The following is a 21,307-nucleotide window of genomic DNA, read 5'->3' as shown; positions in this document are numbered from 1 at the left end:
TCATCACCATCTCGGTGCGGGGCAAGACTCGACCGGGGATGCCTCCCAACACGTCCCAAAAGGGTACAGGGGCTTCGGGGAGTCAGGTGACGCCGAAAAGCACCACGCAACGCTTTGGGACACGTGGGCACACCTTCACCACCACCACGGCCTTCACCACCACCTCCGGCGGGCCGGACGTCCTCGGGGAGTCCTTCTCCGTCCAACCCCACCGTCCTCAACGACTCCACCCAGATGTGGACCCGTGAGCAGTCATCCACCGAGAGGCCCGTCACCACCCCAGCTCGCACCCATATCAGCCGCAAGACGCGTGAGTGCCCTGGTTTTAGTGTCTGCCACTTGCTGCTCTGGGCCTTTGGTGCTGCTTGTTGCTGGGTGTGGATTGAATGGTTTGTTAGCGTTGTTGCTTATCACGTTTTGGCCATACACGCCATACAGGTCCATACAACTTGGCTCTGGAGTAGTGCCCCAGATCTGGAGTTCATTCTGTACTCAGCACTCTGGTCCTTCCGGAGTTCTTGATTATTTAGAACCTTCCGAACCATTTGTTTGCTTCTTCTCATTGTGAAATTATTCTTCAGATTAATGAATTGTGTTGTATATGGTTCTATTTTTTTTCAGTTGATGCAATGTACATTTTGTAAGGATGAGAGCCCATTTCTGGTGCTACATAGAACCATGTCCGAAAAAGTGCTACATGTAGAACCATAGATAACACATTCTGCATTCACTGATCTATATATAACCATGACGTTTTAATGAAGAACACTTGTTGAACCACCTTTTTATATGTGTATCTTAATGCAGATGTGAATGAATGGCTTTGTAGTGCTCCACAGTGTAGTCACATGTTTACATTACATGTCTTATTTACCTGAAATTACAACAACACACAGTAACTCTGAGTGAGTCCACCTTAAATCTAGTCTTGTCTTGAGGAATATATATATACATATATATTACTGTAAATTTCACAGATTTTTTTTCAGACTAAGATTTGGCCACCCAAAAAAAAAAACATCTGTAAAATTTACAGTAAAAAAATGGCAGCTGTGGTTTCCCGAATTGCACGGTAAAATATACAGTCACGTTTTTGTGAATCATAAATTTAACATTTAAAAACTGTTTTTTATAGTACTTTTCTGTTAAAACACTGATATACACCTTAAAAATCCATAGTATTTACTTAAAGATAACAAATAAACATTGTTTTGCCATAACATTAACGTGTAAATTGTGTGACAAATTAGAGAATGGAGACTGAGATGTTTAGGTATTGACATAAAGCCAAACTGCATCCTATATTCAGCCCTTAAAAGGAGATATTGCCAAAAGGACCAAAGAAATGTGTGCTATCTGGGCGCCACCTTCCAGCACTCGGAACTCAGGCTGATGGTGAACTTTCCCGACCAACACATATCTCATCATAACATGCACAGAAACACAAATAAACACACACACTCACCCAGATGCAATCCAAAATCAGAAAGCCTCAAAGACAAACATAGAAAAAACAACAACATAGAAACTCTGAAAACCACAAAATATGGTGAAGCAAGGCATTCTGGGAGCTCCCTAATGAGTCTCAGCTCCTCCCAGTACTCCCAGGACACTAGTACCGCCCCTAATGGTTTCCCCTAACAGGGAAATAGTATTTACGGTATTTCATTGTTATAGAAACAACCGTTTTACAGTTTACAGTCGTTTACTGTCATGGTTTTACAGTTTTCCACCGTAAAATTCACAGACATTTTTTACAAAGCACGGGTCAAAGACTGTTTATTTTCTCCAATTTCAAATTTGACTGTTTCCTTCAAGCATATATATTATTAAATATATATTATTACTATTATTAAAAACAACAATTCTCAAAACTGGACTGAAATAGGGTTAAATAACCTTACAGTAATCTCATCATGAAACATATCCAATATCCTGATTAGATTTAAGATGACTTCCCTTGCTGGGGACACAAGGCATGATCACTCAAGCTGTAATCCTGAAGCAGTGCATACACAGCGCTCGGTTCGGTCAGAGATCGGTCCGAGAGTGGATGGAGATTGTGTAGGGGGGGGCTTACATATCTCTCATGCTACCCGAGCCACTCCCTTTGCCTGAAATAGACCAGAAACAATGAACTCTGCGACTCTACCCTCATATGTGCTGCTGGTTTAATACCATTAAGAGCTGATGGGTGTTCTTCGTGCAGGGAACTCTGTGAAACACTGTTGAAAGTCTCAGTACGCGTCATGCAAAGAGCTTTTAACGCACACTGATGTGAATGGATGAATACATTATAGCCCCTGTGCTTTATCTGTCCTTGTATAATTGAAAGGATTCAGTCAAATATGTGTGAGGGTCTCACGCAAAGGACATGACTGGACTGTGGGTTTGTTCTATTGTATTTTATCTCTTTATGTTCCCAGTCTGACGGAGCATTCACTTATATGTAATACCCATGATTCTCAGGATTAAGGGTTGCTCTGCTTTTGTCTAATTGTGCGACACGTCATTCAGTAGAGGGAGAAGACCTGAATGTTCACCAGCACTATCAGTATAAGCTGGTAAACGCATTCTCTACCACTCTGTTCATGCTATGAGGTGTTAACTGGGCAAATATTAGCATCTAATTTAAAAGGACTTTGCTGAAATCCCATTCTGTTGACTGAAATAACAAGCTGTGGCTCAAACCAAACTCAAATCCTTCAAGACGACAGATCCCACATTCTGATCCTAAAGTTCCTAGATGTGTGGAACAACATTATTGACAGCTGTTCTGAGAAACCGACCACTCTCGTAAAGCTTCTCATTGGATTTCAGCTCAGTCCACAGCCCACAAGCTCTTTTCCTGAAAACGGGAAAGTCTTCAGATGTTGCGCTGGAGGAAAACGTGGCAAATCAATTTCGATCAGGTGTTAGAGTCTTTCTCAGCAAATCTATTTTCCTGTAAGAAGCAGAAAGGTTTTCATTTATTCATCCATTCATTTGAATTTTAATTTCCTACAAAAAGAAAACACTGACAGTTGTTGTTGCACCATTGATGCATATTTCAGATTCAACCCTTTCAATATGGGTAGTAGCCCAGGGACTCTTGTGCCCAGGGGTGGTGTCGCGCTCCCAAGAATATACAGATATTAAATAGCTTATAAAGTGATTTTCCCATAAATCAATGAGCAGCAATCTAACAAAATCTCTCTGTCTCTCTCTCTCTGTCTCTCTCTCTCTCTCTCTCTCTCTCTCTCTCTCTCTCTCTCTCTCTCTCTGTCTCTCTCTGTCTTTCTCTTTCTCTCTCTCTCTCTTTCTCTCTCTCTCTCTCTCTCTCTCTCTCTGTCTCTCTGTCTCTCTCGCTCTCTCTCTCTCTCTCTCTCTGTCTCTCTTTCTCTCTGTCTCTCTCTCTCTCTCTCTCTCTCTCTCTCTCTGTCCCTCTCTTTGCCTGTCTCTCTCTCTCTCTCTCTCTCTCTCTCTCTCTCTCTCTCTCTCTCTCTCTCTTTCTCTTTCTCTCTCTGTCTCTCTCTCTCTCTCTTTTCTCTCTCTCTCTCTCGCTCTCTCTCTCTCTCTCTCTCTCTCTCTCTCTCTCTCTCTCTCTCTCTCTCTCTCTAATACTTGTGAACCTGATGTTATATAAACCATATTATATTACATTTTATTATTATGATAACAATTATTGCACAATGTGACAATCATCCTTTTTTCCCTGTTGTTTACCAATATTAAAAGATGACAAATTGATTATAATAATAGGCTAATTTACACGAGCCTCTCAATAGACATCAGTGACATCTGCAACATATATTTATCATTACATCATCTTTGTAATAACTAGTATCAATATAAACTTAAGTGATGAACACTGATTCCAATCTAAAAGAGCACACCTCTTTTGAACACTTCATGGGATTAAACGTTAAAATTAAATTAAATGTTAAAGTTCCAAAGTGAGAAGTGCAAACAGCTGCAAACAGAACAGGAGCTGAACCAACACAGCGAAATGAAGTTTAAAATTAAACCCAAAAACAGAAATGAAGAACTCTTAATGAAGGTTTAGAATGGAACCAGTAGGATAGCAGACTGGACTAGTTTTGTGTGTACACATCTGAGAAGAAACAAAAACTCACAAATGGACTTAACTGCACAGAATGGAGTACTTTTAATTATTTTTAATTGATTACCCACCTGTCCGTGCAGTCACCATAATAAAAGAGCTGAAACTAAAGATACTGCGAACCATAGCAGCCAGGGGACCTTTAGGGTTGGAGGCTATCGCTCCCCGGTTGCAGGTTAAAAGGATCTCCCGTTTGTATTCGGCCATGAATATTGGATCAGAGCAGTGACTCTGCGTCACTCGGCAGCACTCTACCAGATTGTTTCACTCGCCCTTCTTCATCCAGATTAATTTACCATCACTCCAGAGGAAAAGCTGCCTCTGCTGTCCAATAAGAAATTTAATCTACTGCCACGTTAACTTTGGGCAAGGCCTGTACCTTGTCAGCGATTCAACACACACTGGGCTTAGTCCTTGAGGTTTATCAGCTTCTACTCCTCTGTCAAGTCTTTAGACACCGTTGTTGGAACATGTCTGTGAGGATCTGATGGTTTTCCGCCACATAAACCTTAGCGAGGTCAGGAACTGATGTTGGACCTTTTGTTCTGGACCAAGCTGACACATCTCGAAGGTGTTCCAGGACTTCAGAAAGCCATGCAGGATTTAGACCCCTCTTGCTGATACTTGGCATTGAGAATGTTGAGATTAAGCTCATGTGCAGCTGCTCCAGAATGTTTCCGTTCGTTCTTTGCTTTTCTTGTGCACAAATGAACATCTGGGTCCACATCAGGAGCTGAATTTACCAATCACCGGAGGTGTCCATAAACATTATGACATACAGAATGTGGGCCTAATAGTCAGATATAACAATACCCTATAAAATTATATAACACATCCAATAAACAGACACTTTCTTTCAAGTCTGGGACTTATCCAAACTAAGAACTATCCACACAGAGAGCTGTGGGCACTGTGTTTCATTGTTATTGACCCAAGCCTGTCGTCCAGTACAGTCCAGGTCAGCATGCTTGCTACCCCAACACCAGGGCTGAGCACGGTCTCTGGGCAGTGGGAGAACAGACAAAACACAGTGGAAAAGTACAAAAACAACCCACCATATGACCTCACACAGTGACCACATCCTCCACATTTTCCCTCCACTTCATTTGCCCCCACAGTTATTATACATTTGTTATGAAGCCAAATGCTACCATATGCTATCATTCTTTATGACGTTCTTAAAAGAAATAAGATGTCCACTCAAATCACACGATGACACACTGTTTATCTGCAGTGCCACCAGTGTTCATTCTGTGGGTCTAGCTCTTTCTGTGTTCCAACACCTGACCCAATGGAGGTTCTGGTAACAATCTGATGACTGGACTCAGGTGTGTTTTGGATGCGAGAGAAACCCTGAGCTCTGCAGAGTGGCTGGAGGTAGATGCACCTGCTTCAATGTGACCCCAATCAAAGGCGTGCGAGCGGAGCGGAGCGGACTTGGCCTGAGATCAATCGCCCCCAGCGTTTAGCCGATGCGATCAGCTCTGAATTTTGCTGATTTTGGTCAGAGCTTCAACCGAAAGAACTCAGCTCCGCTGGATTCCACCGGCACGCTCCTTCTCTTCCTGTTCCAGTAGAGTGCCACTTAATGGCCATTGATTTCCCTTTTGTTTTGTAACATTAGCTTGATGAGGATGATTAGTCCATAGGAATGGATTGTGTTTTTATGGATCTGCCCAGGTCAGCTCTGACCTGCCACTGACCATTACCCGTTTACCCACTGACCACGACCCGGACTGTACCAACCATCATAAACATGACACTGTGCTTAACTGTCATTGACTCACTATTGAATTTATTGACCAACGTTTTATCTATCTCTCTATCTATCCATCCATCTATCCTTCCACATACCATCAATCCATAATGCTCTTAGAGCTCAGGCCCTGTTATATTTGTGTAGCTTTATGCATCAAAACCAATTATTTTTTCACTATACTTCTATATACCATTTATAGCTGTTCCAGACTTGTATATGTAAATGAGCTTGGTTTTGATTGGCTGCCTTGTGTTATGCCTCATTCATAAAGCTTGGATGGTGTGGATTTTGGACTGTATAAAGCACATGTGAAATGTTTTCTTGACTTGCTTAACTGTGGTGGCACATGTGCAGTACTAGATATCATATTGGTACTATTTTCTATATTAAGTGTAGATTTTTACATTGTGTTGATTTCATCTCGATTACTTCCTCATTTCACACCGTTCTTTAATGAAATCTTAACAAATATTGACCTCTCCTTCTGAAGAAGGGAATGTAATGTACCTTTAGGGAACACAACTGCACTTTAACACCATTGCTGTATCTTTGAAGGGACATTCAGGCGGTGTGTACATTTATGAACAATGATGACCTGTAGAGTACCTTTTTGGGGGTTTTTTCGGAGAGTGGATGGATTAGTTTTGAGAGAGAATGATATGTTTCTGAAAGTGTTTACATACTCCATCCAAGCTGTTTACTTCCAAATAAATCCCTATTTCCATGCCATCTATTTGTCCCACGTCCCCCTTTTGTCTTCGTTTAACGGACAGCCGTAAAAGAGGCGTTCACTTCCAGCGCCATTAGGGCTTAATTTCACAACGAGACTGTCTCAATAAAACTTAATGTCACTTTGATTTATCCTTATGAGATGTCCTGAGGAGGGAGAGGAGTCTTAAATATTAATGCGGGGAAAAGGAAACATGTTCAATATGTAGAAGAGAAGCTGAATAATTGACGAGGGAGCTCGCTGAAGAACGATCCAAGAGGAAACGGGTGGGAAACGTCAGATGCCTCGGAAATCGAGGGAGAAAGGGAATGCCAGATGAAAGATAGATTTGCGCTGTGGACTTTGTTTGTTGTGGGGAGTCAAGTGCATGTCTCTTTTTATTTGAAAGCCTAGTGTTCCTTGTTGAAGGCGTTTCACACGCATGTCCCTAACAGCCACCCGGGATGTCAGGGGTCTCCAGTGGCCTGGAATACTAAAAGGTTAAAATGGCTTAAAGCTATGGTACTGCTAGTGACATCTCTCCTCACCAGGAGCCTTCTGATAAGGAATGCATTTCTAAGGTGGACTCATTAATGAAGATGTGAGGCAGAAAGTTGGAGAGAGGTTCTCTGGGTAAGTGGTGCCTGGCTGAAGGTTTCTAATGGCTGCTGCTGATGTTTGGTCCAGCACAGTGGATGTGGGAAATATGAGAAATGTGAGTTAGGCCAGTTAAGGCCGAACATGTCCAGTCCATTTGTTTGGATGTGTCACGTCAATAATTTATTGACATCCTACTAATCACATTTAGCCATGCTCTGTCTGGGTGGGTAGGATGCCCCCCCTCTCCACCCCATCATACAAATACAGTGCTAGTCATATGGGCATCTGTGATCTAATGTGGCAGAGCTGGGCAGTTGTTATTTTCCTCCAGTGTGTTGAAAAATCCAGTGACATTGTGCTTTGTCTTGAAGTATGCATGTGCTTGCCCTTACCCTTCCCAGGGTGGTGAAATGGTGTGCGCCCTGGGGAATCCTAGCTAATAGTGTGGGATAAACCCGAGATTCATTTTTCATTTACAAATTATTTGTATTTCAGTAATGAAGGCTAGATCAAATTTTTAATCCAAAATTACAGCTTCAGAATCATTGAGATGTGATCGGAGAATAGGGCCTCTGTTGTTGCTACTCCAAATGCACTACGATGGCACTATGCAAATTTTGGGGGAGGGCAGGAAACCACCGTGTCTCCACGGACCAGCAGCTGGTACAGTTTGTACAGGTCAGTGTGCCCGAGTGCTGGTTCCAAGCCAGGATGGGACAGGCGAGTTGCGTCAAGAAGGGCATCTGGTGTAAATCCTGCGATACTTTGGTTTCAGTGGTGTCTGGTCTATTTTTAAGAAACCCTTGACCACATGTATCACTGTAGTACATTATTCCAGGGGCAGAGAGCAGTGACACTAACATAGCACGGGTTTCTGTGTCATCTCTAGCAGGGTGGCTCTACAAAGGTAGAAGTCAGTGAGGATTGGAAAGGTTCCTGAAACCTAGGTTTCTCCAAAGAGTGATGCTTTTGATTCCACTGCTATTTATTAAGTGTATTTATTTTGAAAAAAAAAAAAACCTTTTTCAGTCCATTAGCTCATTAAATTGAGGAACTAAGGTGCCAACCAACCCACAAACTGTGAAACAACAGCCAAGTTACCAATTGTTGATGAGCTTATGTCTAAAAACTGAAGTTGTTAAGGTTAAACTAAACAAAGCAAACCATGTAAGGTCAGAGACATGAGTACTGATTAAACATGGCAAAAAAAAAGTACTACGAAGAAAGAGAACAAAGCAAAAATGGCTAAAATGTCTGCACTCTTGCTCCTCACTGCTGTGCACCCAGGTTGGGGTAAGCAGTGGTTTATTACCATTTAAAGGTACAGGTGCTATACTGTACAAGACAGGGGGAGAACACTTCTGTAGGGTTTGACCCTTGGGGCATTACAACAAGAAACATGCCACAGACATTTCATTGAAACTAAGAAAGGTCTCAAATGCATCCTCTTTAAGCTCTACCCCAAAGAGAAGTTGGGAATGTTCATGAATGACATGCTAATTTGACTCTCGTTCTTTTTTCAACTGCAATTTTGATAAATGAAACACTTCTGTTTGCGTTGAGCAGTAACAAATGTGTGGTGGGAGCCTGAGTTAAACGGTTGAGGCTAAAAGATGCATGTGCTGTTTATAAGAAAACAATGAGCAATTTATCCATTACGCTCAAGGCGAGCAGGAGCAGAAGAAGCTTTGTCTTCATTACACCAGGTTTAGTTTCTGTCACGGAGATTGTGCGCTCAGATCAGTCATCGAGGAGATCATTATGGGCACTATTTTATAATAGAGCTTTCATTGGCTTCAGCAGTGTGGACACACTCGCTTATCACATCCCATTCGCCCAACTTTCAATTTACTGCGTCCGCTGAATTATGTACGGTGCACGGTGCCACACACTGCCTCACGTCATGCTTTTGTCATAGTGCTACGAGGGCTCGGCGCTTAATGACTAATTATGGTTGGCTGTAAAGACGTGGTCAACTTGTAATGTCGGCCATATGTACGAATCGTGTTCAAATTAAAGATAGGAGCAGGCAGGACGTTTACGGCCAAACATTAATAAACACAATTACACTCCACTTCCCCCGGATCCAGCTGCCTATTCCACAATACCCTGCTCTTTCCGCCAGGCGCCTCCAAGCCGTTTAACAGCTGTGGACAAACAAATGTCAGGGACATTTTGATGGCTGCTGTGGTCACTAGCCAGAGCCGAGGGCCACGTGTGCGTTACTCTGTTGAGGCTGTACAAAAACGAAAAACAATAAATAAATCACAACAAGCTGATGGCATGATGGAACAGCTATAAAACTTCATCTAGTGGTTCTGCTGGACCCTGGCCAGTGGACACCGAGAGATGGACACCCGCCTCCACCAGAGAGCACTGCCAAGTACAAAAGGAACACAGGCCTGGTGTGAGAACGGCCAAGCTCAAGGCTAAAGACGCACTGTGACAAGGCATTTCCTCACATTCTGGACCACTGTCTGGATAAATCTGACATGAGGTATATATTTAATATATTGCTGTTGTCTAATCAAAATGTGTATCTCCATGTTTGTCAAATTGAGGTTTACTAGATCATTCCCACACCGCTGCTGTCCTTCACATTGTGTGAAAATGTTATGATGAATGGACCAATAGAAATGCTCCAACATTACTTTAAATTACTAAAATATGTCACCTTGTTTTGGAGCGTTCTGGCCCAAGGGCCAGCACTGAGGGTTCTCAGACTTTTGTGCCTTCAATTTGCCCTTTGCCTCAAGTCTAATATGGTTATCAGCCAATGGAAATACAGAAGAATGGGTTGCTTTTGTATTCCCAGCTACTGTATCGCTGACATGGAAACATCACAGGAAACTTATTGTAAATAAACAAAAAATGTGCAAGAGGTGCAAGAAATGTAAGTTCTAATAGTTGGTATCAGTGGAAAACACTCTAGACCTACTGCACCTTCAATCTTCTCAACATTTAGTGAAGGCCTGATGATTTCTGAGAGTTATCTGTAATTTCTAGCTTATACAAAATTGTAATTATACACAGGATAAGATGTAACATATCCATTAGAGTTTCACATAAGGCACAGCTCACTCTCTTCCTACCAGCAACCTCATCATCTCCAACACTTCTCAGGAGTCATCGGGTAGGCAAGACTATTCCTTTGTGATTTGTGAAGCCCATGCCACCTCCAGAAGGGTCAACAGTCGAGTCTGGCATCTCTAACCCATTCCTTTGCAAGCTGTTTTTACAGCCTTATTCTCTTTTGTGTAGATCCACACTGTGACTGCCTCCCTGGTGACCAAGGCCGTACCAAGCCCCACTGGCACCGTTAATGTTAATTGAAATGCAATACAGTCTGCATATATTTACTCTGCACATAATGCAGTCCAACTTATATGTCATTAATCATTCAGAGTTCAAATCAGAAAAGGTAAAGTCAGCATTTTCTCCCTTGGAATCTATTTGGATACAGATAAGTGAGCTCTCTCTTGGTTAGGGCTTTAGGACCTGAACAGAAGGCCTTAAAACTTCCCTGGAACCTTTTATGACCTCAGAGGGATGTCACAATACATTATTATTATTATTATTATTTACAATGCCCCCACTATTGCACTCAGGCACTGATATCTACACAGAACAAAGGGACAGCGCCCCCTGTTTCCACCCAGCAGCCACACAAGCTTTTCTAAGAGGCATTTGTAAGAACAATACAATAAAAAAAAAATAAAATAAACACACCCCATTCCGTATCCAATGACTCACTCATATGTCAGTGTCCCACCCAATTGCGTTCTGCACATCCAGCCACCTACATATCACACAATGCTTAATCTACAATGGACAAACACGATCCTTTTTCTCAGCATATGCTAAGTGCTAACATAGTATTGAAAATCCCATTGGGGTGCTAAAGAAAATTAATGCTATTGTGTTTACATTATAACTTGTCTACCTCATGTAGCATTTCATAATATTATATCAACCATGAAGCATTGTAAAGAATTTGGATTGGATTGTCTGTGTGTGTGTGTGTAGCATGCAGCTAGTGTTACCTGAGGGATGCAGAAGAGTGTGTTCTGAGTCTGTTATGGGATATCGATTCACTCGGATTGTCTTCTGGACTCGTGCCACTCAGCATTTTGCCGCAGATCAGCTTTAATGCATGAGACCTGATTAGCCATGAGCAGCACTTTTCTGCTGACCCCAAGCTCAGAGGGAGGAGCCACTGCTCTACTGCCCCTAGCAGGGTCCAGCTCTTATCTAATTTACATAATGATTTAGCAGCTTACTCTCACTGGTCAGTTTTAGTTTGTCACACCTACCTTTCACTGACCACTTTATTAAAAACCCCTACTGTCCACACTTTGGTCACTTTGTTAGGACACCTCCATGGGCTTTTACTCCCCAACAACTTTATTTGAAACCCCAAGCGTCCACACGCTGGTGACTTTATTAGTAAAATCGAAATTGTTTGACCTTTCACTGGCGATTTTATTAGAAAGCACTTTATGGAAAATTACAGACAGTAGCCCAGTGACTGATCAGTTTCTGACCACATGACTGCTGTTGTCCAGGGTGGAGGACTCACGGTAGTGTGAGTTTGTGTGTGAGGTGGACAGTTTTATAAGTCATAAGTATCACTAGGTTGTCACTACGTGGTCGCCCTCTCAAAACTAGACGAGAGAAGGTCTGTGGTCAGAAACTAACACAAAATTGTGTCCCAACAGATGGACAACGGTCTCTTACCATACACCAGCAATGAGAACCTTCACTTAATGTGCTTCTATTAAAGTGACCAGTGCGTATAGTGTTACAGCAGCAGCACAGGCCATATGCCGTACAATGCAACGGCGACATTTTTCAGCGCCGAATCTCAGTGTGAGTCTCCCTCTCAATTTATTTGGCTCTAAAAGGCCATATGGCGGAGGCGACTGGTTCATGTGTTCCGCCTCTAATGATGCTCTGAGAGTCGTTCCTCAATTAAAGCAGCGAACCGTTTCACCGTCAGCGATGTTCGAACTCGGTTTGCGACTTGGACGCTTTGTTTTTCCATGTGGCGTGGAGGATGTGAGCAGAAGTGTTTGTTTTCCTATTTCCTGCTGGAGTACTCTGAGCATGTTTTGCTTTAGCGTTTCTGTTTTGGCAGCGTGAGTGTTGTCTCACTGAACAGCGAAAAATATCGCTTATATCCACTTCTCCACGCTGTAATTTGAGAGTTTTTGAAAGTGAAGCGCTCACTGTTGTCTGTTCACCTGCGTGTGGAGAAGGAATAAATCATGTGTTCATAAAGAAGCACCCCGGCTGCTCTCTTCACCAGCTGCAGAGCTCCCCACCACTGGAGAGATCAGGACACTTCAGTTTTAAAGTCTGTAGGAAGGACTGGAGTTCTGATGTACGCTTTCTGAGAGTAAGGGGACGCACAGGTACAGTTTTGTTCACTGAAGGCTCAGAGAGTGTAAACATATTTTCAGAGGTCGAACAGAGGTCTTAAAGTCCATTTCTGGGCCTTAATAGTTTCACTGCATTCTCTTTTTTAGCACATTTGTTTACTTTTATGAAGTGTGAGTAGTTCCACCTGAAGTTAAATTATAGTCAGAGACTACATCTGAAACTGAAAAATAAGTCCAAGTTACCCACCTATTAGCAGCAATACGGCAACATCCTCATCTCTTTCCATGCTTTTCAACGTCCTGAGGTCCCTACACCATTCACAAACCTCTGTCATGACTTTTTCTCTGTCATGACTCAGAAAAGGAAGCCAGCGATTTGTGAGGAAATATTCTCTACATTATATTTTATTGAAATTATGAGTGCCTTTTGACCTGACCCTAAACATATATATATATATAACTTTAAGTCTAACATAAGGTCAGTGGCTGCAGAGCAATGTTCTGTTGCTAAGTTTATAACACTGTGTCTGTAAATCTTCTTCACGTACATGACAGAATTTGCATGCTTTTAGCAAAACAGCACCCCCAGTGGACAGGAGCTCAGTGAATTTTCTAATCAATAATATGTTTTTTTTTTTTTCTTTATTTTTTTCTTTTTACAAATATCTGTGCTGCTCCTTTTGTTTTATCTTATATTTCACTGTATATGTAGGACCTTGCTGATATAAAATCTGGGAGTAACAAAATACATATATTACAATGGTCTATGGCACAGACTTTCTCTGGTGACCCAAGGTGTGGACCTAATGGACAACCACAGCATATTTTATTATTATTACTTTTTGTTTTTATCAACAGTCTGTAAAGGCTGAAGGACTATTTGTGTCAAAAAAAAAAAAAAGCTAACTCTGCTCACAGTAAACAAACAACCAGTCATTAGTGTTAACCACAGAGCAGCTCTATAATTTCTGGCTAATGAGGGTTTGCTGAACTTGACTTACTGAAAAACAAACAAGCAAATAAAACAATAAACAAAGCAAGAAAACAAAAACATATATATATATATATATATATATATATATATATATATATATATATATATATATATATATATATATATATATAATGTATCTACCTATCTATCTTATTCATTCACTCATCATCTGTAACCACTTATCCAGTTCAGGGTCGCAGTAGGTCCAGAGCCTACCTGGAGTCATTGGGCACAAGGCAGGAACACAACCTGGAGGGGGTGCCAGTCCTTCACAGGGCAACACAAACACACACATTCACTCACACACTCTGACACTTCTGAGTTGTTTTTGGAGCGTGGGAGGAAACCAGAGCACCCAGAGGAAACCCTCGCAGACACAGGAAGAACACACCACACTCCTCACAGACAGTCACCCGGAGGAAACCCATGCAGACACAGGGAGAACACACCACACTCCTCACAGACAGTCACCCGGAGGAAACCCACGCGGACACAGAGAGAACACACCACACTCCTCACAGACAGTCACCCGGAGGAAACCCACGCAGACACAGGGAGAACACACCACACTCCTCACAGACAGTGACCTGGAGGAAACCCACGCGGACACAGAGAGAACACACCACACTCCTCACAGACAGTCACCCGCAGGAAACCCACGCAGACACAGGGAGAACACACTACACTCCTCACAGACAGTGACCTGGAGGAAACCCACACAGACACAGGGAGAACACACCACACTCCTCACAGACAGTCACCCGGAGGAAACCCACACGGACACAGGGAGAACACACCACACTCCTCACAGACAGTCACCCGGAGGAAACCCATGCAGACACAGCGAAAAATTTACATTTATTTTCTTTTGAGTATTTTATTTCAGTATTTCAGTCTGTCTAGATCTCACACACACATCTCTCTCTCTCTCTCTCTCTCTCTCTCTCTCTCTCTCTCTCTTTCTCTCTCTTCTTCTCTCCTAATTATGTATCTTAGTCTTCTCTTTCTATCTCTCTCTCTGTTTTTTCTCCCTCTACTCTGTTACACTCCAGCTCTTTCTCTTTTTTCTTCACCCCTTAAAGTTTTGCTTCCTGATTCTCTCACTTTCTTCCATTCCATCCATCTCTCTCTCTCTCTCTCTCTCTCTCTCTCTCTTCTGCTGTTTATCAGCATGGCAGATCTGTCTCAGGACACTGAACTCGAGGACATGACATCGCACTGTGACAGTGGCCAGCCGACGGCCTCTCAGCTCAGATGGCAGATTAAAGTGAGGACGCAAACAGTCCCTGTGTGCCACACACACACACACACACACACACACACACACACACACACACAGGCTGCTGTCTAGATCCAGGCTGATTAATGGTGGAACTGTGTGGTCTCTGTATATACTCAGGGTGTGTATATATATTCATATATGAGTGGGCACTGCCCATTGCAGGCCATATGTGGTGTGTTCCTGCTCAGATGTCCCTCAGTTCCTGGACAGACTCTGGTGTTTGTGTCCTGACACGTTCTGAGTCCAGCCACCTGTCACACACATTGGGACCCGCGTCCTGTCCAGACCTCGGGAGACTGAAATGAGAATGGCAGCCTCTTAGGGAAAGCCCCAGCACGTTATGATCCATTTCAAAGTACAGCTATTGTATGAAGGTCCAGCGTGAAGGTCAGCGGGGTCAGTTTGAGGCCTGGACTGTGTGCAGAATCCATATGTTGTATATCCAGTCATAGAGCACTAGCCAATACCTTTGTTATCACTTGGAGTGGAGTTTATGACGCAGTAATGACCTCAGTAGTGCTGTCACATCTGCCATCATATCATCACAGTGATGTTCCAGCGTCATCTACACCCTCCCCGGAGGAGGAGATCACGTCACCGTAGTCAGAGAAGCATGCAGACACAAAATGGAGGTCGAGTGAGTGAGTGAGTCAATGAGTGAAGGTGTGACTGAGTGAGTGGCAGAGGCTGGAGAGTCAAAGGCTCATTGTGGATTGAGTCCATTTACGTCTCTGACTAAGCGTCAGTTCCTGAGTGACAGTGCTGGATGGAGGAGAATTGACACAGAGGTGTGTGTGTGTGTGTGTGTGTGTGTGGAGGTGAGGAACTGAGATTCGGATCTTGAGTAACTGAGTGAGTAAGCAGAACACTGATCTCTTTAGTGTCACTCTCTGTATGTAATGGGCATCCTACAAAATGCTATTCAGGGTTTTATTTTTTTTTCTGTGGTGTTCTGTAACTCTCAGATAAGCTCCAAAACATTAGAAACTACACTGTTCTGAGACGACAAAATGCTATGGTTAATGCCTAACCCCTAAACCAAACCCTAAACCTAAACCTAATACTCGGGCGCTCCTTTAGTGAATGTATAATAACTACAAATGCATAAGTAATAACATTTTTGTGTTGGTTTAGTGAACTGTTAATGTTTAGACATGGTATAAGGTTGGGTAGTTCCCCGGGGACAAGGGACATGGCAACCTCAGTCCCTCCAGCACGCGGGGGCTTGGGGGCTCAGGCCACCGTGACTTCCTCAGTGAGAGCCACATTTACAGCCACAGAGCTTCTCCGTATGAACTCAGTCTGCTGGCTGAGGGGATTTCATGTCCCCGCGCTTGGTCTCACACCTGTTGGTTATGGCTTTTTCTGAAGCACCTGAAGGTCACCGCAGTCATTAGGAGACAAGGTCGTATCTCATGTGAAGAACCCACAGAAGCAGTCCATGATTGTAGCCTGCTGTTGGCTGGCATGGCCTTCGGGGACCAGGGGGATGAGGGTTTGCGTCTGAGAAAGCGATGAAAATGAGGCTGAGGTGGGGAATGGACTTCAAACAAGGGGCTGGACACTGTTCTCGGTGGGAGCTCATCTGCAGAGGAAAACAAAATGGTCACCCACCAGCTGTAGACGGTCAAAACATAAACCTGCCATAAATTTAAAATTAACTTCTTGTTTCTACACTCACTCTGTGCTTTATATGAGATGCATTTTATGTTTTCCGCAATTCTAGACCGCGTTCAATCTGTTGCAGTGCATACTTTTTAAAACAGGACCACCCTAGTAAGATCTGGGTGGTGGGTCATTCTCAATGCTGCAGTGACTCTGACGTGGTGGTGGTGTGTTAGTGTGTGTTGTGCTGGTGCGAGTGGATCAGACACAGCGGTGATACTGGAGTTTTTTTAAACCCTGTGTCCACTCTCTGTCCATTCTGTGAGACACTCCTCCCTCGTTGGTCCACCTTGTAGATGTAGAGTCAGAGACAGTACCTCATCTGTCGCTGCACAGTGTGTGGCAGTCGTCTTCTAGTCCTTTACCATTGGTGCTGATCGGTTCAAACTCCAGCAGCACTGCTGTGTCTGATCCACTCGTACCAGCACAACGCATAATAGACGTGACTTTACCAAGATCTTGTGCAAGTCCAGACCTTGAGTGGGTAACTGACCTGCAGATGAAACTGACTGACCACTTATTAATTGTCTCCTAAAGTTTGATTGGCTGTCCACTCCCTGCATCTGGACGCTCATTGGCTGCAACACTGGACCTACAGTGCTCACACCAGGCCACTCCTATCAGCAATGTCCTCTCTGATAGTGAAAAACAAGCCCTGACTTTTCAGAGGCAGAGGCACACTTCTCCTCCTTCTTCCTCTCTCTCTCTCTCTCTCTCTCTCTCTCTCTACAGGACCCTGGCTCACTGTATCAGTAACAACAGGATCAATAACCTCCCTCCTGGATGGACGCAGCAGCTAAAAGGAAAATGGCTGCCCGCTCGGATAGGAACAGCAGCGTCTCTGTGCCCCGTCCCTGTCTCTGTGACAGGAGAGAGAGGGCTGGGACACATCACATCAGAGCAGGGCGAGAGAGAGAGAGAGAGAGAGAGAGAGAGAGAGAGAGAGAGAGAGAGAGAGAGAGAGAGAGAGAGAGAGAGAGATCTTTTATTTATGAGGACAAATGCCAGCAGCCCTCACAGTGAAACCTAATGGCAGATGCCAGTGGGCAGGGCACTGAGGAGCAGGTCCTCGCTGCTGGACAAAAAAGCGCTGTCCAGCAGGCTCCAGCCTCACGCAGAATACCAGCTACTTTAACCCAGGGGCTAGACAACGGGCAGATTAATGGGCTCTGACCTCATCCCCTCCGTATATATTTCCATCTCTTTCTTTCCCACATATCTTGTTTCTAGCCCCTAAATCCTGTATGCAGTAGAAAATCATCTCAGGGCTCTCCTTTTCCCATAATCCTTATATCACATAATCTCATAATGCGCTAGGCCTATGTATATATATATATATATATATATATATATATATGGCACATGCAGGTGGTCGGATGACAGCCGTAACCGCTGGTCATTTGTGGTTAAACTTATATGGAAGAGTACGAATGATGTCCCACAGCCTTCTCTGTATTTTCTCAATGTGACAGACTCTTTGGTTGAATCAGGGACTTAGCATTAGCCAGGTTTTGTTTGCTAACTGATTTACAGCTGATGACTGACCTGTAGCAACCAGAAACCGCCCGTGACCCTTGGAAAAACTTTCCGATTTCATAAACAAAGACCACACATAGATTTACACGCAAGATCTTCATGAGGGATGACTTAAAAAGTCATCTAGAGATTCATGGGGACATCCAGGAGTACATTCAGTACACATTGTACATTTCCTGTGGATATTTATTTATTTATTTATTTATTTATTTATTTATTTATTTATCATATCAAATACGTACTTTATCACCTTGAGTCATTCAGAAGATCTGCATTTTTTAAGGTGGAACCGTCTGTTTGGAGCAAGAAGCCGACTGTAGCTTGTTTGTTGCTGAAGTAGAACTTTTAGTCACTGTCTGAATGGGCACAGAAAATCATTTCTAACTCGAGTCCTTTAGTTTTGTAGCACTTTCTGTCAGTGTTTACTTTCATGCCGTTATCGCTGTCCCACATTTAGAGTCAGTTCCGGTTTAGGTAATGTAACAGCAGCAGAAAAACTATGTCAGTTGTAACCCTATGGAGCAGGAATAGGGCAGCGTCCTCATCTTGTTTTTATTTATTTATTTTTTTCTTTTCAATGTTCTGAGGTCTCTCCACTGTCCAAACGCCTTCAGATGCTATTTCTAGGCCTTGACTGAGAGAAAGAGAGGGACAGAGAGAGAGGGAGCCTGAGCCAGTTCAGACCTTGTTCCAGTGATTGGAGAGGTAGTAAAGGGTTAGCCACTGGATTGCTGTTTATTGTAACCAAGTATATTGTAAGAGCAGCCTTAACAAAATGATCAAACAAGGCACGTGTGTCTAAAAGGTGGGTGTCCCCGGTGTCACTAAACACCACCACATCATCCACATACACAGCACCACCCTCTAACCCAGAAACAACATGTTGAACACTAGCAAGAGTATTTCACAACAACATTTAAAGAATAAAAAACACACAGGCCTCTAGCCCCGCCCATTACACTCCACCCGCAATGGCACAGGTCCATCACATGAGCGGTCCTTGAAGCTAGGCTTTGTCTCTGGAGACCGGTTTTGTTTGTTTTACCCTTCCTTTACTAAACTGGGTATCATGAGCTGGGCCCCTGGAATTCCACTGTCCCTTATTAGTGGAGCGAGGCCCTCGGGCGTTCCATTTCCGGCACCTATTAACCTGTGGTGTGACGGCGGCGTCCCGGCCCAGTCCTTGGCCGACTCATTGGAATTACTCTGGAGTTTTGAGGGAGGGTGATGTATGATCCTAGAAGCAGCTGCTGTGCTGCCAGTTACTGCTCCACTGCAAAGGGGGTGAGATGTGTGTGTGTGTGTGTGTGTACAACATAGCTGTGTGTGCCTATGTGAGGGGATAAAGAGCATTAGCAGTGATTTATGTTCACCTTCATGTCCGGGTAATGAACTTTTGCAGCTCTTTGTTCTTATATTTGTGTGTGTGTGTGTGTGTGTGTGTGTGTGTGTGTGTGTGTGAACGCATGTGTAGTATAAACAGTATATACATATATAATGGTCAGTCTTCCTGTTGCACTCACAGAGAGTTACTTTAAGGAGGACAGTGCCGGAGTTTATCCTGGACTCATTGCTTGGGTCAGTGTGCTCATCCACTCCGACTGTAATATGAATTGTGCCTTGAGAAACATAACATAGAATAACGATGAGAAATGGCCCACTACAGCATTAGGCTTCTCTTCAAAGCAGTGGTCAGTCTATTTACAAGATGGAGCCAGGCGTCCCATCAGCCCTCACTGCTCTCACTGTCAACACTTATTTTTTTTTTTTTATAACTGAATAAGCATTATGTAAATATTGAGAGAGAGAGAGAGAGAGAGAGAGAGAGAGAGAGAGAGAGAGAGAGAGAGAGAGAGAGAGGAAAGGGGAAAGAAGAGAAATAGAAGGAAAGGAGAAGTAAATAGAGAAGTAGTGGGAGATGGAAGGAAGAGAGGGAGGAGAGCTTACTTCAGAGAGAGAGAGAGAGAGAGAGAGAGAGAGAGAGAGAGAGAGAGAGAGAGAGAGAGGAAAAGAAAGAGAGAGAGAGAGAGAGAGAGAGAGAGAGAGAGAGAGAGAGAGAGAGAGAGAGAGAGAGAGAGAGAGAGAATAAATAGAAGGAAAAGAGGAGTAAATGGATAAGTAGTGGGAGATGGAAGGGAGAGAAGGAGGAGAGGTTACTTCAGAGAGAGAGAGAGAGAGAGATAGAGAGATAGAGAGAGAGAGAGATGAGCTCGTAGGCGTCAGGTTGCTTCTGTCTGACTGTGGCTGCACTGCTGAAATGGCCCTGTGCAGCAGACTATGTGTGTATGTTTGTGTTTGTATGTGTGTGTGTGTGTGTGTGTGTGTGTGTGTGTGTGTGTGTGTTTTGGTGCAGTGGAAGGCCAGGGGCCACTCAGTGATGGATGGTTGTGGACGATGGCAGATCTCTCCCATGGCCGGGCTTTGCCGGTAATGGCTTGAAACACGATCGCGAGGCAGCTGCAGGAAATGGGGAATAAGCAGGGGCTCGAGCTTTAATGCTGACAGAATCAAATGTGCCCGACTTTCTGCCAACTCCAGCCACTTTACGCAGCTCCTGGACCTGCAGCTGACCACAGTGTCGGGCGGTTCTGTTCATTAGGGTCAGCGCAGCCCACTTTCAGTCTGAGCGCATGTATACGTATGTGTATGTGTATGTGTATGTGTATGTAGGGGGTGATCGATGATCAGTTTTGATGATAAACCTTTCAATACCTGTGCTTTTAGAATTCATTCATTCATTCATTCATTCATTCATTCATTCATTCATTCATTCATGCATACATTTGTGTACTCAGTTCATTCATTATTTCATTCACCTTTTCATTGACTTGTTGATGTATTCATTTGTTCATTCATTTAATCCTTACTTTGTTAATTAATTCACTAATTGTCATTCATTCATTCACTATTGTTCATCCATTCATTTGTGCATACATTATTTTGTTAATTAGTGTGTTCATTAATTCATTCATTCACTCACTCACACTCACATAATCCATTCAGTTGTTGTTAATTTGTGCATTAATTGATTCAGTTGTTCATTTATTATTTGATTCATTCATTCACCAGTGTTCATTCACCAGTGTTCATTCATCCATTCATTTGTTCATACATTCCATCATACATTTGCTCATTCATCCATTCATTCGTGCATACATTCTTTTATTAATTTGTGTGTTAATTAATTCATGCATTCATTTGCTCACAAATTTGTTCATTCATCCATTAATCTGTACATACCTTCTTTTATTAATGTGTTCATTCATTCATTTATACACT

The 21,307-nt window shown here is 43.2% G+C and overlaps 1 protein-coding gene across 1 annotated transcript in view; it reads left to right on the top strand.

Moving 5' to 3' along the window:
• Window positions 1-2: 2 nt before the first annotated feature.
• LOC136705530 (pro-neuregulin-3, membrane-bound isoform) overlaps window positions 3-21,307 on the top strand; it is a gene marked incomplete at its 5' end in the record, with an annotated part of 467,573 nt that continues 446,268 nt past the window's right edge. Inside the window, 2 exon segments of the mRNA XM_066679152.1 lie at window positions 3-167; window positions 169-310. Coding sequence (XP_066535249.1) covers window positions 3-167; window positions 169-310 — 307 coding nt within the window.

This window comes from Hoplias malabaricus, chromosome 8, assembly GCF_029633855.1.
Source record: "Hoplias malabaricus isolate fHopMal1 chromosome 8, fHopMal1.hap1, whole genome shotgun sequence".
NCBI lineage: Eukaryota > Metazoa > Chordata > Actinopteri > Characiformes > Erythrinidae > Hoplias > Hoplias malabaricus.
This window is presented reverse-complemented; position numbering and strand designations above follow the sequence as displayed.